This window comes from Vulpes vulpes, chromosome 3, assembly GCF_048418805.1.
Source record: "Vulpes vulpes isolate BD-2025 chromosome 3, VulVul3, whole genome shotgun sequence".
In the NCBI taxonomy this organism is placed as follows: domain Eukaryota; kingdom Metazoa; phylum Chordata; class Mammalia; order Carnivora; family Canidae; genus Vulpes; species Vulpes vulpes.
In genome coordinates, this window is record NC_132782.1 from 8,139,195 (window position 1) to 8,155,966 (window position 16,772).

The 16,772-nt window shown below is 33.8% G+C and overlaps 1 protein-coding gene across 22 annotated transcripts in view; it reads left to right on the plus strand.

Moving 5' to 3' along the window:
* The window catches only part of SLC4A10 (solute carrier family 4 member 10), a 289,593-nt gene that overhangs the window by 178,951 nt on the left and 93,870 nt on the right, over positions 1-16,772 (plus strand). For 6 of the 22 annotated variants that reach the window (XM_072751726.1, XM_072751733.1, XM_025994161.2 and 3 more), the window contains exons 7-10: positions 690-781; positions 1,761-1,850; positions 6,607-6,764; positions 10,064-10,151. In XM_072751726.1, coding sequence (XP_072607827.1) covers positions 690-781; positions 1,761-1,850; positions 6,607-6,764; positions 10,064-10,151 — 428 coding nt within the window. The remainder of the gene's footprint in view (positions 1-689; positions 782-1,760; positions 1,851-6,606; positions 6,765-10,063; positions 10,152-16,772) is intronic. The other 16 variants (XM_072751735.1, XM_072751730.1, XM_072751739.1 and 13 more) reach the window with 3 other exon arrangements.

A 16,772-nucleotide genomic window follows, 5' to 3' on the forward strand; every position in this document is an offset into this window, starting at 1 on the left:
CAAGTTTATTGGTCTTTTCTCATGCAGGGCAATATCAGTATTCTTACATAATGGAATAGTGACAAGGATAAAATTATATTCACAGGGTCTGTACTGTGTAAGGGAAGGTATTTCTAACTGCACCTCTCATAGTAACTCTCTTTAAAAGTTATGTCAAAGCATTTTTTCTCATTGTCTGTTTCCTTCAGACACAATAGGAAGTTATAAGTATGCTGTGTATTCAGAATATATCTGAATAAATATTCAGATAAATATTTGCCTTTTAAAAAATTTACATTTTAAATTCTTCTGGTTGAGCCTAAATCATAGATGTCTATCTTGTCATACACATGTATGTCATATATGTGTCAGTGGTTTTGGATGAAATTTAGAAATCAATGATGTTTCAAAACCATGATTAGATTTAAACATTTTGTAGATGATCTTCTTCATAGAGAATATCTATTTAGTTAGCAGAGTTTTAATCTGAGAATTGGCTTCTTTTTCTTGACTGAATTCTCCCATTTCTACCTGTAACTGACAAATAAGAGAATTTGTATTGATATGGATCTATTTATATTGACCCTTCATGCTTACCTCATAAACTCATTAAGAAACCTATGTTAGCCTAGATTAATTCATTATTTCACTCAATCTGTCTAGAATTATGTAAGTAATTGTTTGTATTCTGTAATAACAATTTCTTTTAGCAGGTCAGGTTGTTTCTCCTCAGTCTGCTCCAGCCTGTGTTGAAAATAAAAACGATGTGAGCAGAGAAAACAGCACTGTTGACTTTAGCAAGGTAAGCCTTTCTCTCTCTCATTTAAGTAAGCCGCTGAATTATTACTAGAAATTATTACCCATTTTAAGAGGTGTTGACACAACTTTTTGCATGCACTTTTTTTTGTTGCTTCTTAGCCAAAGCTTGATACTGTTATAGATGATGTTAGCATTTAAGTTCACATGTAGCATTTTGCTTATTCACAAAAACAAATGTGTAAGTTTTATGTATAGTCTTGAGGTTTCAGCCACTTGAGATAATGAATCTCTTTGAGAAAAAAAGAAAAATTCTCACAGAGAACTTAACAGAAGTTTATTGCTTAAAACTATTGCTGGTTATTTTTTTCAAAGTCATTTTTCTTCTATTTGTGGAAAAACAAACCAAATAATAGAAAACTTCATTGTCATGATTGAGAAAGGCATTGTCGTATTAGTAGGGAAACACTGGAACATAAATAAGACTGAACAGAGTTTTGAATAAAAACATAATAACAACGGACTCTATTGAGGGATACATCTAAACAGAGACAATTCAAATGGAATCCTTTACTTGAACTTATTCTAAGAAAATAGAATACATGTGATTTTGGTTAGCAAATTCCTTGTGTTGTATATGTGCTATCTATCGTAGGCTATGGCACTACTAACACAGGAAAGAGGAGGTTCCATGTTGACAAAAAATAGAGTGTCAACAATTCTCTTGAATCTGAGTGGCTGAAACAGTAGGAGCCCAGAGTGGTTTTTTTTCCCCCTTAAAGCACTTAGCACTGGTGATGACTGTTAACAGTGGGAGGAGGTGGGATGGAGAGCAGAGTCGAGTTGCCTGCCTCAGCTTCTGAAGGTTAATTAATGGCCATCAGCAACCTGTCGCTGTTTCAGAATGCCTCTTCCGGTGCCTAAGTGGTCTAGGTCTAGTCATGTGCATGTTCTTCCTCTGGTGCCTGGTGGAGTCTCCGTGGGAGCACGGTGTACCAGCTTAAGTCTGTTAATTATGCGTGCAGGGACTGGGAGGCCAACAAAAGGGGCATACTAGTCCCTGTGGGATGAAACAAAGGCATGAAAAAGGACCTCCACACCAGCAAGACAGAGAGGTGAGGGCACACTTGGGCTATGTTTCTACAGTGGTTCAAAGCTCATTTCACCATATGGTGGCATGTGATTCAAATATTAAGCCAGTTCAAATGTATGATTCCATTTGCCGCTCCAAAAAACATATCCTTTTAAAGCATTACATTTTCATTCATCTGCAAGTTGGAATAAAATTGTCACAAACTGCCATACATTTAATTTCTGAAATTCTTCATTTGAGATGATATCTTAAAAGCAATGACATAAAAAGTTGCTTACTTACTTATGCATACACTAACAGTATAACAAGGGCATATTTAATGTTCTCAAAAACAATGATAATAAATCACATTCTTTGAAATAAACTACCTTTTAATTTTTTAAAGGACATAACCCCGGGACACTGAATTTTATATCTCCATATGATTTTCCTTTTAGTTCTCTGACCTATCTTTGCAGCCTTCACAAACGCTTTATCGCATCTGAAAGAAGATGAATAGTGTCAATTGGAGAGAGTAGTCTTATCTTCAGGTCCCCCAAAACAATTAGAATGACAGAAGAGAGAAAAACATATATTCTTTCTTTTAATCTTTGTCTTCTCTGTTACATTTCCAATCACTGGTCTATTTCATCTTTTAACAGGCAAGTGAAATTTCTACAGCCCTCTACTCAGTGCCAACCATCTATATTTCCCCGTTTCTTGTCCGTATCACAGCACATTGGAAAGAACCTAGCTTTTGAGAAAGAACATTGGATCTTGAATCCTAACTCTAGCATTTCTAAGCTACTTGATCTTGGAAAAGTCCTCTAAACTTCAGCTTTCTCATTTATAAAATAAGAACAATAATACCTATTTATAATTTTGTTGTATGTAAAGATTACATGAGGTAATGGAGAGAGAGAGCTGGACAGAGTGCTGAGCAATATAGGAGACATTCAATAAAAGATGGCTGTTACTATTGTCATCGTCATTGTTTTTAATATTAGTGGAAATAATAGTATCAAAAATAAATACTAGACCAGAATTTAATAGTTTTGTTCTCCTCTGGATGTCTAGTGCTTTGAATGGCACTTGGGATGTATTTGTTGAATGAACCCTATGAAATTTAATATAATTTAAGTCTTTAGTTCTGGAATTTTTTTTCCCAAGTAATACTTATTACCTTATAACCTGGAAGGGCAGAGTAATAGGGTTTGGAAAGAACAAATGTGATCCATTATTACAGAAACAAATTTTAGTGCCAGCTTTGACAGGTACATAAGTTAAGGTTTTTTTAGCCCTAATGAATTCAGCTTGGTAGTGAATTTGTCAAAGCTCAGCTAATCTCCAGGTTACTTTAGCTATGTAAATATTTAAGCTTTAATATGTAGATTCCAAACCCCAGTAGAATTTTGAGAGGTTAAAGGGAAAAAGAAAGTCTATTCATTTCATGTGACTTAATACTGTATCTTAGGTACATTCAGTCTACGTATTTTTAACCCTTCCAACGGATGTTTATCAAATGTATTAATTTAAGGAATGTTTTAAAATATAATCTGAGTTGTCAGGTTTTTGCTTCCTACAATGCTTTTAAAAAGCAGATATGTCAAAAACACTCTATATCCTTTTGTTTTTTAAACTGACTGTAGAAGATGGCTATTTTAATATTTCCCAGATGTTAGTGGTATTTCTTTTATTTCAAATGACCCAAAGAACACTTCTCATTATTTTCTATGTAGAAGGAACTTTCTTCTGCATCTATCTTTAGTATGTGAAACATACTACAATGAGTGGATTTTTAAAACCTTGAACTATAGGAAACCTTAGCAATCTTCTCATTTAGAAAGTGAGAAAGCTGAATCCCAGAGAGAGTAAGAGAGCTGCTCAAGATCACTGGCTGGTTAGTGTCACAACCCATTTTTCCCCAGAGAATCCCTATTAATTTTCTTGTACTTTCTATAATGGGCTTAAGACTTAAACTTTCTCCTTGAAGTCCCATCACTGTTTCCTTCACATCCCAGCATGTGACTTGTGCAGACACTTCTTGTTCCACCATGATCTTCTATCTAACCTTGTTCCCTAGAGAAATATTTGTTTCTCATCCGCAGCTTAAGTACCAAATGCCCAGAATAAAGCTTCTTTCCCTTCTTAGCATAAAGGTCTAAGGAGCCCCGAAGCATGAGTGTGAATTCATATTCATAAGAGTATACCTTGATTTCTTCAAGGTCCTATGTTCACTCCAACTGTTTGAATCCATTTGAGGTTTGTCTTAGAGATATAATTCAGCCTAGTTTTTCAGAGCAGTTTTAGGTATTTGTAATTTTATAAAAGGTTAAATTGTGATTTTTAAATATGATCTTTTGTTATATTAAAAAGTACTTAGATTGTCAAGGTTCTTTTGAATAATTTAATAGCACAAATACAAAAACATAGGGCTAGTGCAAGAATAATATAGTATGTAATTGTATAATATAATAATATAATTAATGTATTATATAATCCATTACCCCCAAATAAATGACTACCCCAATAAAATAATGTAATGACTATAATGGCTACTCCAGATACATATTGTTAACTATAAATTATTACATTTTAATCAAAAGACAAATTTGCTAGACCTGAAATTACAGTTTTTCTAAGTAACAATAATCAATGATATATTAGGTATTAGGTAATGCAAAAAATTCAAATGCTCGGATCATATATTTCCTTTTGTAAAATTAGGCTATTTCAGCACACTGTGTATTCCCTAATTTAATTAAATTGCATCCTAAGGCATTTATTTGTATGATTGCCATCAGCCTGAGGCACAGACTTCAATAGTTATGGCTGTGGCATTTGTCAAGCAATAAATGAGTTTATAGAAAGTTTTTGGGTGGAATTTAAATTTCTCAGTAAAGTTATGACAGGTATTGCCAATGTAATTCATATTTATCAATTAAAGATTTTCTTAAAAAGTGTTTTCTCATTTTAAAATTAGTTCCAGTGTATTAGCATTGTATTATTGTTATTTCCATTGGGAGAAAAAACAGTTGTTTACTCTCTTAGGCTCTAAAAGACTTAAGAAGATATATTATACTTTTCTCACAGGTCTAGTAGTATATAGGTAATCTTTTATTCCCTTCTTGAAAATTTATGCATTATTGTAAAATTGTAAAGCATTACTAATTTAAAGCATTTTCAATGTGTGTATTTCTTCTAGCTACAAAAATAAAAATGAAAGTATGATAATAATTCCCATGAAATTTAACCTTCTATTATTAAGGTAAATAAATATTTTGTATCTATAAATTAAAAAGTTAGATTCCATAAAAGGACAATAATTATCATGTAATATCCCAATGTATATGTTTTATGAGTTTACAAATTTATATTTGGAAGAAAATTTGTGAATAAAAACTTTAGAATTTATATTTGTTGTAATTTCTTATAGGCAATTTTGCTTTGTTAAATCATTATTTTCCTTAAAACAGAACATTGGTTCTATTTCATGTTTTTAGTGGAGTACTGCAGTTTATTTTTATGTTTAATCCTTATGATAAAATGTGTACTTTCTATAATAGGATTTATGTTTTATGGCACCCTTATCTTACAGAAAAATTAAATAGTTTTAAACCCTCTAAATAGCTATGGTGAGGTCTCGATTTCAGAAAGCAACATATTTAATGTAGTCACTATAGTATGACTATGTACTTCCTAAAGTACTCATCCTAAAAGTTTTATTTTTTTTCATTCTAAACTTCTTGGAAAAAAACCTTTTCAAATCATTAAGTTCGCAAAAGAAAAAAACCTTAGCCTCACCTATGTTTACCAGCGCTCTTTTCTCTCTCTTCGCCATTCCAACTTTGATCTCTGGCCCCTGTTTCATTAACATGAGAGCATAAAACCAATTACTATAGCAGATAAACTCTTATTCTCCCTACAAACAGATAACCATAAAAGCAACTCAGAGGAATTAGAAACAAGAAATAGGTCTTGAGAAATTGACTTTAAAATCACTGCTTGGTTTTCACTGAGGCCCTGTGCATATAAATTGGTATTTACTCTTAAGAATGTTTTACAGTCACTTTCCAGAATTTGCCTTTTTAGCATTTCTTCTTGGTAATCATCACTTTTGTTTTATGTGCATTCATCTCAGTCACAAACATCTCATATCAGAAATTCAACTATGGCTCTTCTGCAACTTCAAATGTTAAAGTTAATACCTTTATTGTTTTCTTTGCTATATCTAAATTCTAATTTCTGATGAGAAATTAAATTGAAGATTGATCAGGCCAAGTATAAAATCTGAAGGATATAGAAAAACTGGAAGAAAGATGGAGATTAAAGTCATAATTTATACTGTAAAGAGAAACATGGTTATATTTCTTTTGAAATAGGCATATTTTGAGTATTAATTAATTAAAATATATTGTGCACAAAATTAAGATAATGTAGTATAGAATATCTAAATCTATTGGCAAGTACTAATTAAATTTTGACTAAGGTATATTCTTTAACTTGAGCACATGTTTTTCTCCCTGAAAATTTCAAGATTGCTGACGCTGAAGAAGCTTCTTTTAAAAACATTAGTGAAACTAGAGTATTCAGCTTATAACATAGAAAAAGAAAAAAGTTATTATTTTTAAAGGGCAACTGAGATGTTTAACTATTTTAAAATATTATTTACATTATATTTACATAAGTTATATATATTTGACCTATATTTATTGACGGATTACCATGTGTGAAGCACTGTGCTAGGATATGAGTTAGCAAATTTTGATTTATCTTATTTTACCTTGTGATACTCTCAGGTTGATCTGCATTTTATGAAAAAGATTCCTCCAGGTGCTGAGGCTTCAAATATCTTAGTTGGGGAGTTGGAGTTCTTGGATCGAACTGTAGTTGCGTTTGTCAGGTTGTCTCCAGCTGTCTTGCTTCAAGGACTGGCTGAAGTTCCGATTCCAACCAGGTAAAAAATATCAGTGCATCTTTTGAATTTTTTTTAAACCAAAACAAACAAACACAAAAACAAAAAACTAAACAAAAAAAACCCTAAGAGCTAAAACCAAAATAAACAAGAAATAAATATAATTTCCTCTGAAAGTTTTTTCTAGAAACTAATGTGTAATACACAAAATTGTTTCTTCTTGTTTGTGGAAGAGGAGAAAAAGTACTTTAAAAATTATTCTGTCCTTTCCTCCCTTCTCTCAAACTCCAGTGTTTTCTTTCAGGCATGTTCTTCATCTCTGAAAATCTTGTTCTATATCACCATGTACATCCTGTCTTATAATGTTGGCAAAAGGGATAAAGTGTTAGGCTTTCCTCAAAGACTACATTAGATGTGGGCTAAAGAGAGGATCATATGAGTGTGGTCAGACTCAAAAAGGCGAAAGCTTAGCTTATGCTTGAATGGGTAGGCCCTCCAGGTACATGTGAGTGCCATCATTAGGAGATGTCTATCTAATGTACTGTGTATTTCCATGTCAGGCATGGTACGCTTCCCATACAGAGTCTAAAAAAATCATTGGTAGGAGCATCATGGTACTGTGGTTGAATTCAAATCAAAAGTACAAATTTACTTTGATGACCTAAACTTATTTTTCATTTAACTATACATAAAAACTAACAACTTAGGGATAATACAAACTGAATTATGTTATTTGTCATGTATCTCTATTTTATAGATAAAATATATGTCCATGGGCAAAATTGTGAAGAAAAAGAAGAATATCGACTTCAGCATGTTAGGTTCCTAGCAATTCATCCAGAGGACCTTGCTTTCTTCCCTTTTCCCTCCATCAGATGGAATTTCTATATACAGACAGCCTTTACTCCATGAGTATTCCTGTAGCAAAAGATATTTAGGGAGGGCTCCATTTCCCCCATGATTGATGCTCTTTGAGACACTATAACTGTTTCAGATGCTATTGGTATCCGTCCTCTTCCAAACACTGAATACCTCAGGCAATGTAAAATGATGAAAAGTTCAGGTGCTTTTGTACTGGGTTTGTAAAATATGTTCCCTCTGTGGACCTTTGGCCTTAACTAAAAACACAGCAGCTTATATCATTCTATGCTTTGATTATGGATAAGATATTCCAAAAATATGGAACAGTTTAGCCAGGAGAGGCCTCATTTCTTAAGAGCTCAGCTGACTAAAGTAAGATTTGGTGTGTTCAAGTACCTATTTCTGGGGGTGCATGGGTGGCTCATTCACTTAAGCGACCAACTTTTGATTTATGCTCAGGTCATGATTTCAGGGTTATGAGACTGAGCTCTGCGTTGTCAGGTTGGGGGCGTGGAGACTGCTTAAGATTTTCTCCCTCCCTCTGCCAGCGTCCCCCTCTTCCCACCACCATCAAAAAAAGTTCCTATCACTGAATCTGTGACAGGAACAGATTTGAGGCAGGAACCTGGTTACCACTCAGGTTATAGAAAGAAGTGTCTGTTCTGTTCATCCTGTTGGAGGGTTACTGAGACTTCTGATACCTGCTAACTTTTATTAAAAAGAAGGATGATGACATAAGCACATTAAAGTGACATCTGAAAAAAAAAAAGTGACATCTGACTGATTAGACTGCATTTTTCTGTGTACAACTTGTAACCTACTCGAGTTTTGGGGATTTTGGACTTTGGATTTAAGATGTCAAACTTACTAATTGTAGAGGTATTGTTTTAGTAGCTTAAATTTCATTTTCAGTCTTCCAACCAGTGCATTCCCTTTCCACCATTTAGGAAGGTGTCTGATGAAATTGTGCATCGATGATGGCTCTTTATGACAAAGATAGTTCCTGTATTTCAGAGAAAAGAAAAGAAAGATTCCCAGGAGTAGAGAAAAGCCTTAATGGGGTTATATACCCTCACTTTGAAAACTGTCAAGGTTTAGGTGACCTCATTTCATACTGACATAGCAAAATATGTGTAGAGAACAATGGAGGAGAAATTAGGGGCACAGGAGAGCCACTGTATAAGGAGAGATTAAAAAGACTAGACTATTTAGTTTGGAAAGGTGAAAAATGGAAGAAGATTAGTTAGACAAATAGAATAAAGAAAGCTGTTCGAGGTTCCTAATTATTCTCTCTTAGAAGGACAAAGGGCACACCATGAATATAATAGCAACACATAGTAAAAATGTCAGAAAATAATTTTTAAGACTTTATAAATAGCCCATGGAGTAGAAACCTGAAAAATGGCAAGATGTACATAGGTTACAAAATTTCTTGAAAGTATTATAGTTGATAAAGCACCTGCCACCACATTAAGCTATTGCTGCCTTAAAATTATAGTGGACATTTCTGTATAGTAGAAATTGACTTGGATTCAGGGATAGCTGATGCAAAAAATTAATGTCAGACTCTCTAAAACTGTGTAATATATGCTTTATGTAAAAACATGCACAATCTCTAAAGTTTGTAACTAAATGAGGGGTAGGATTATAGATCTGTTCCTTACTTTTTATAAAGCTATTAGTCTTCACGTTTAAGAGCATAAACCCATTTAACAAATTAATACCATGGAATTATATTACAGAATATATGGCATTTTAGAATTTTCACAATTTCACTGAAGCATTGACCTTTTCAGAAACAGGAAAATTACTGGTCCTTCAAAGCTAGAGCATGTGCTGATTTCTCAAAGTCTCCAGTTGTGATGATGACTGTTAGACTTTCAGTCTAATTTAGATGGAATACCACAATGCAGCCAGTATTTTTATTCCTCCATCATCAGTATTAATAGATCATTAACTCCCTATTTTTTCTTCCTAAATGATCTTTGATTCCTGACAATAATTTTTTATTTAATATGTTTTACATATACCTACTGGTCTTTGACCATATGTTCTTTCTTTGTTTATAGTATTATGTTACCTTTTCCCTCTTTACCTCATTTTATGATTTGCATATTAGTGAGTGCTCTTCTTTACAATTCAGAAAGACTTAATCATATTTTATTTGTCTCACTTTCCTCCTCTAAAGGTTATAGAATCCTTAAAAATTCTAAATTCCATGGAGTTTCTCCAGGTAATTAAATGGGAAAACATTGAGATCAAAATAACCATGGATTCCCATTGCTCAAGGACCTTAAGCATGAGTCAATCATTATAAAATGTTTCAAAATAATAACAAACTGTGAAAAAATATGTATTTTACATTTAAGTCCTTATCTTAAATAATTCCTTTGAGCTGAATGATTCTGTAACTACTAAAGTAATTTTTTTATATTTCTACCATGAAACTTTTTGTTTTTTTTTTTTCTTTTTAATTACAGATTTTTGTTCATTCTTCTGGGACCCCTGGGAAAGGGTCAACAGTACCATGAGATTGGCAGATCAATTGCAACCCTAATGACAGATGAGGTATTTATTCAAGTTCATTGGGAACATTTTCCTCCACTAGGTACACTTAACTTTTGGAGTTCCTGTATTCATGACTATTTGTTGTGAATCAAATTTCTCTGTTTCAAATCCCCTTCTATGTTTCCACTATAAAATTTCCTTTGAAAAAATTTGTTTGAAAAGGGTAATATATTCACATACATGAATATAATGCTTTAAAATCTCATATTCTGAAGAAAATGATTTAGTGACACTTAGAATATATTCATTAATATTCCCTTATAGTATATGTGCTGCTAAAGTGAGCGCCATTGTTAATATTATTACAAATCTTGTTTGGGGCAAAGTAATTTTAGGATCTCAAGAAGAAACAGTGGCAGTTTATCTGAATAGTATATATGACACCAAAAGCTATGCAACATCTATCAACTCTCTTTACAATTGCCTGAATGTTCTTAACCTGAGAGTCTTTGAACCATTAGAGGAATTATAGATGAACTATAAGAGGTGTGTGATTTCTTTGATACAGCACACAAGTTTTTCTATGTAAAAAATTTGTGTGTTATCATTTTGGACTGGAAAAAGCTTTTATCAGCTTCTTGAAAAGATGTGTGTCTCAAAAATTATGATCATAAAAATAAGAACATAAGTACTAATATATAACTGGTTTCTTGTATTCCCCAATACCTTATGGAAATCTATTGTGTATTGTTTTTATTGTTAAGGAAGAGCAAATACGAAAGGTCACAGAAGGGTCATACATTCAAAATTCAGTAGTAAATAACAAACAGGTTATGCATTTTTTAGAATCTTATCTAAATAATTTAATGTATTTATTGAACTACATGGCTTTGGATACTTGAAAATCTGTAAAATGACCAAATTAGTATTGCCTATAACTTTTCCTAGATTTATGAAATCTGAAAATTTGAACTTGGTTTTCAGTTTGATATAAATTGTATTTTATCTGTCCAAATTATGTTTTATGGTTTTGTATGGATCTGTTATTGATATTTACACATAGGAAACCAAAAGCTAGAAGAAAAACACATTTTTCATCAATCTGAGAAAGAATCAACTTGATGAGTGTATTAGTTTCCTATGGCTACCACAAACACCACAAACTGGGGGATTAAAACAAAAATAAATTATTTTTTCACATTTTGGGGGGCCAGAGTGGGATATCAGTGTGTCAGCAAGGCCACATTCTCTCTGAAGGATATAGGGGAGAATGTTTCCTTGTCTCCAGCTTCTGGTGGCTCCTGGTGTTTCTTAGTTTCGAGTGACAAAATTCTAATTTCTGCTTTCATCTTTACAAAAGCCTTCTTCCCCTGTGCCTCTGTTTGTCTTCTCCTTTTCTGTCTCTTAGAAGGATACTTGTCATTAGATTTAGGGCCCACCCTAATCTAGGATGATTTTATCTTGAGATCTTTACCTTTATTACATCTGCAAAGACTCTTATTCCAAATAAGGTCACATTCTGAGGTTCAGGTGGACATGTTTTGAGAGGACACTACTCAGTTCATACAGTGAGTATCACTTTATTGAAGAAATCTGGAAGAAGACAGGCGACTTGGAAAAGGGATTTATGAGAACCACAAACCTGAACTCTCTTGAGAAGACATTCACAGTATCTTTGCTTTTAGTGTTTCTATATTGATGAATATTTTACAATTTTTACAGTATTGAAAAATATATGACACTGTGATTTGTAGTCCACAATTTAAGTACTGTGACTTTTATGCACATACATTTCATATTATGTTCCAAATCTGCTACATTAGGACATAAGATATTTCTGGGGCATGGGCTGTATTATATGGTGAGAGGAGCATGTTATATCATGGGAGGGACATATATATACTTAAGATTTCTCTTTTCCTGATTCTTCTTTTCCTCAATTAGGAGTCAAGATTTTCTCAAAAGAAAGATATCAATTCCACAGGTTTGGTTTTTTTTTTTTTTTACTAATCGAGTGGCCATGGAACAACAGGGAAGCATCCATGTTTTTTAAATTATAGATTTAGAGTGAGAGCAAGAAAGGATTTCCATCTATTTCCCTGATTAATAAGAACTGCCCAATTTGCAAGCAAGCATTAGTTATCTAAATGTGGGCTCAAGCAGAATTCCCTTTGACTTGAAAGTTTAGAGCTTAGTTTTAGGGCAATTTGTAACTCTCTGTGAGCAGTGGGGTAGAGAAGCAGAAACAGCCAGAAAGTTACTACAGAAAATGAGAGCAATTGATTATAATCTACTATTATATGTAGATTTTAAATACTTTTAAAAGAGAAAGAACTTTTTTATTGTTCAAAACCCAGGTAGAGAAATTGTTCTGTTTATCTCATTGCTTTGAAGCAATGAATACTTATACTCATTAAGAACAAAATAAAAAAAAAAAAGAACAAAATTTAATATGTCTATTCATAGAATTGAGTTAAGAAAGAGTATCAGATTACAGTATCAAAATGTAAATTCCATGGCAGCAGTTACCATTTGTTATTCAGTTTTGTGCCCTGATTTTGTCAGTTGTTCAAATAAATATTTGTTGACTGAGCTCTGTTGGTTTTTCTCCTCTCCATACTGGAAACTTCTTGTAGGCAGTCAGTCTGTCTTTCTTTTTATCTTTAGACTTGGCATACTGTTTGGTCTTCAGTCAAGGTCTGATCTTTTTATTTTGATGAGTTAATGACTGAAAGTGCTAGTCATTTTAGCACTAGGCATTTTAGCAATGCCTGACATTGAATCAATTCAGTAAACTATTTTCTTCCTTTCTGTTTAGCATTAGTAGAGATAAATCATGATTTTGCTTATTACCCATGTATTAATCCCTTAACATGCTTAAGTCTTATTAAGCACGCCAAAGGGCTATTGTTTATATAATAGTATGCTGATGTTTATCATAATAGAATTTAAAACTGAGAATTTCTTAAAAATCTGTATTTATGAAATTCATTTAAAAATAACAAAAACAGTATCTATTAACATAAATGACAGTTTTATGAAAACAAAAGGAAAAACAAAAACAAAAAAATTACTAGGAATGGCATTGTTTTCCTTTTTCTTGTTCTGGATTTTTGAGCCAAGAATTTCCTCTATTACCCAGATTTTAAGTCAACACTGACTGTTAATCTGCAAACATGCCCGATTATAGCAGCCACTTAGGAAATACTATCAAATAAATGTTCAGGTTTTCCCCATCCTTAAAATGAAATCCCTTTCTGTTTCACATAGCATCTACCATTGAAGAACTGTTGATTGACTCTAAATTTCAAAAGTGTCTTTATTATAATGAGTTTTCGTCTCTATTAAGACAAATTCCTCCTTCATTTTGTTCTTTTTAAATTCAATGATGTCAAAGAGGCAATGGGCCAGTCTATATAGGGTATTTGTAGGTCATATAAGGGCTTTGAGTTGGGAAGCAAATGGAAAGTTTTGAGTAATGACATGATTTTTCTCGCATCTTAAAAGCATCACTTGGCTTGTGGAGAAGCAAGGAACAAAGCAGAGAGACCACTTAAGAAGCATTGCAACAATTTAGGCAAGCAATGGTAATGAAAGAGAAATCAGTGCAATTCCACTTAAAATCCTGTTGGGATTTATCAAGGGGCTTGATAAGCTTATTCTAAGAAATATATAGAAGAACAAAGATCCAAAAATAGTGAAAGTAGTGAAAGGAATAGTGAAAGGAAACAACATATTTACTGAAGTTTCCTCCTAATTCGCTGCTCTTTTTTTTTTCAGCCTCCTCTTTTGGATCATTCCTTCTTCCCACCCACTGCATTGATAGGAACTTTGCTGCTTCATTATCCACTCTGGTTCCTACATGATCAGTTTCTTCCTCCCTGCTGTATCATATCTATCACCTTACAAAGATGATCTAGAATCTCCTGTCTTTTAAAAAGAAGAGAAAGGAAGGGAGGAAGAGAGGGAGGGAGGCAAAGAAGGAAGGAAGGGAGGAAGGAGGGAAGGGAGGAAAAAAGGAAGGAAGGAAAGAAGGAAGCAAGGAAGGAAGGACACTTCCTATTGGTGTGATAGATATTAAATCCATGTGGCCTGCCTGGGTGATTCAGTCAGTTAAGCAGCTGCCTTTAGCTCAGGTCATGATGCCAGGGTCCTGAGATCGAGCCCTGCATAGAGCCCCACATAGGGTTCCCTGCTCCCTGTTCAGCAGGGAGCTGCTTCTCCTGCTCCATCTCCTCCTCCCCCTGGCTTGTGCTCTCTCTCTTTCTCTTGCTCTCTCACTCTCTCTCTCTCAAATGAATAAATAAAATCTTAAAAAAAATTTTTTTTTGAAGAAATTAACGTCATGGTCACTGGCCTTATGAAGTTATCCTTGAGTCCTCTGTATCTTTCACACTCAAGTCCATTCTATCAATAAATCTTGCTCAACTCTCACAATATATCTAGAATCCTACTACTTTTGACTTTCTGAACTGTTTTCACCTGATTCTTACCCTTATCACCTGCCTGTGCCAATACCCTCTAATGGCCTCTTACCTCATTCAGAGTAAAAGTCAAAATTCTTATGAGCTATAAAATCCTGCTGGATGACATTCTGCCCCTCTGACCTTTCCTCTCAGACCTCATCTCCTTGCTCTCTCTCTAGCTCACTCCTTCCCAGGACTTGGCCTCCTAGTTACTTCTTGAATATGACTTACATACATGCTGTCACCTGAGAGTCTTTGCACTGGCTCTACCCTCTGTCTGGAGAGCTCTTGCTTCCAATATTTTGTTTTTTGTTTTTTGTTTTTTTTTTCCTGAAGTATCTCATTGAGGCCTTCCTTAATCACCCTATTTAATTAAGCACCCTCCAATCATACTCTTGTTCCTCTTTTCTGCTTCATTTTTCTGCAAGGACCTTAACACCCTCCAACAAAATGTATACTCACAATATTGCTTATTTTCCATCTCTCCCCTCCCACTAGAACATAAACTCCATGAGGGGATGAATTTTTGTTGGTTTTATTCACTGCTGTATCCTTAACATAGAAATAGTTTGATAAATGTTCAATGAATGTTCAGAGCTCATGTTTTAGCAGGAAAAATAAGCACTAAGCAACTAATTATTTAATTAACAACTAATTATAATTATAAATAAAGTGAAAACTATCAAGAAAAATAATGTACTAGGAGAGTATTAACAAGATGTGTAATCTTGTTTGAGAGGGGATCAGGGAAGGCTTCTCTTAAAAGTCAAATGTATGTTGAAGTCAGAATGTTAGGTTCGCTACATAAGGAGAAGGGAGAGGAGCCATTTAAAGTAATTAAACTACTGGGAAAATTAGTGATAGGAAATCAATAGTAAAGAATGTTTTCTTTTTTCTTTTTTTTTTTTTTAAAGATTTTATTTATTTATTCATGATAGAGAGAGAGAGAGAGAGAGGCAGGCAGAGACACAGGCAGAGGGAGAAGCAGGCTCCATGCAGGGAGCCCGACATGGGATTCGATCCCGGGTCTCCAGGATCGCGCCCTGGGCCAAAGGCAGGAGCTAAACCGCTGCGCCACCCAGGGATCCCCTTTTTTATTTTTTTAAAGATTTTATTTATTAGTAAAGAATGTTTTCAATTTAAAATCAAACAAATTATGATATCTGTATCTGTGAGGAGTTTGAAGATAATAGGAAATCAGCTGTCCTGGATGAATTTATCTAAAGCAGGTATAGGAATAGGAGCATGTGATCACTTGAAGGAATTTTATTTTTAAGATTTTATTTATTTATTCATTCATGAGAGACACAGAAAGAGAGAGAGGCAGAGATACAGGCAGAGGGAGAAGCAGGCTCCTTGGAGGGAGCCAGACGTGGGACTGGATCCCGGGTCTCCAGGATCACACCCTGGGCTGAAGGCGGCGCTAAACCACTGAGCCACCCAGGCTGCCCGAAGCAATTTTTTAAATTAAGAGATCAACTCAAAGATTTCCAAACAGTTGCTATTAGCAGACAAGAGTAAAGTAGTTAAACTCTTGGTGGGATTAAAAACATTTGCAATTCTTAAATGTTCAGATTGGGTCTCATGGCCATATAAAACTCTTTAGAGGTAGATAGATAGCTGAGCTATAAACTCAGTGGCCTGTGGAAGGGAAATCAGTGTTGTCAATATTTTTAAAAAATGTATCTTTCCCAAGATACAACTAAACCATTAATATTTCTTTCATGTCTTCACTTGATCCTGAACAAAGACTATATATTTATCACACCAATGATCTTTTGTGAAAAGTTCTTGCCTGGGAAGTAAAGAAAAAGCCTTTGAAAATAATCATTATCTCTTCTTCAGCAGTCTAGATTCAGTATCAAGCCAGAAACTATAACAAATGGCCTAAAAGTAGAATAGAATATTTGAAAGCACAATTTCCCTGGGAATTCTGGAATATGTGGTCACTGTAATATGTAGCTCAGCATAAAAAATAATTTAATAGTCCCAAGCATGAAATATTTGTTCCATTTCATATTATATGGAATACAAAAAGCATCAGAAATATTTATAGTTAGTATAGATTTATTTTCCATTTATCTTTATTTTTACTTTCCTCATTTGTTGTGTTAAGTATATGGTTCTTCTGTGTGTTAGTCAGAAGAGATTAAGTTATGCTGTAGGAGTAACCACCTAAAATCTCAGTGGTTTAAAACAATGAGGATTTCTTTCT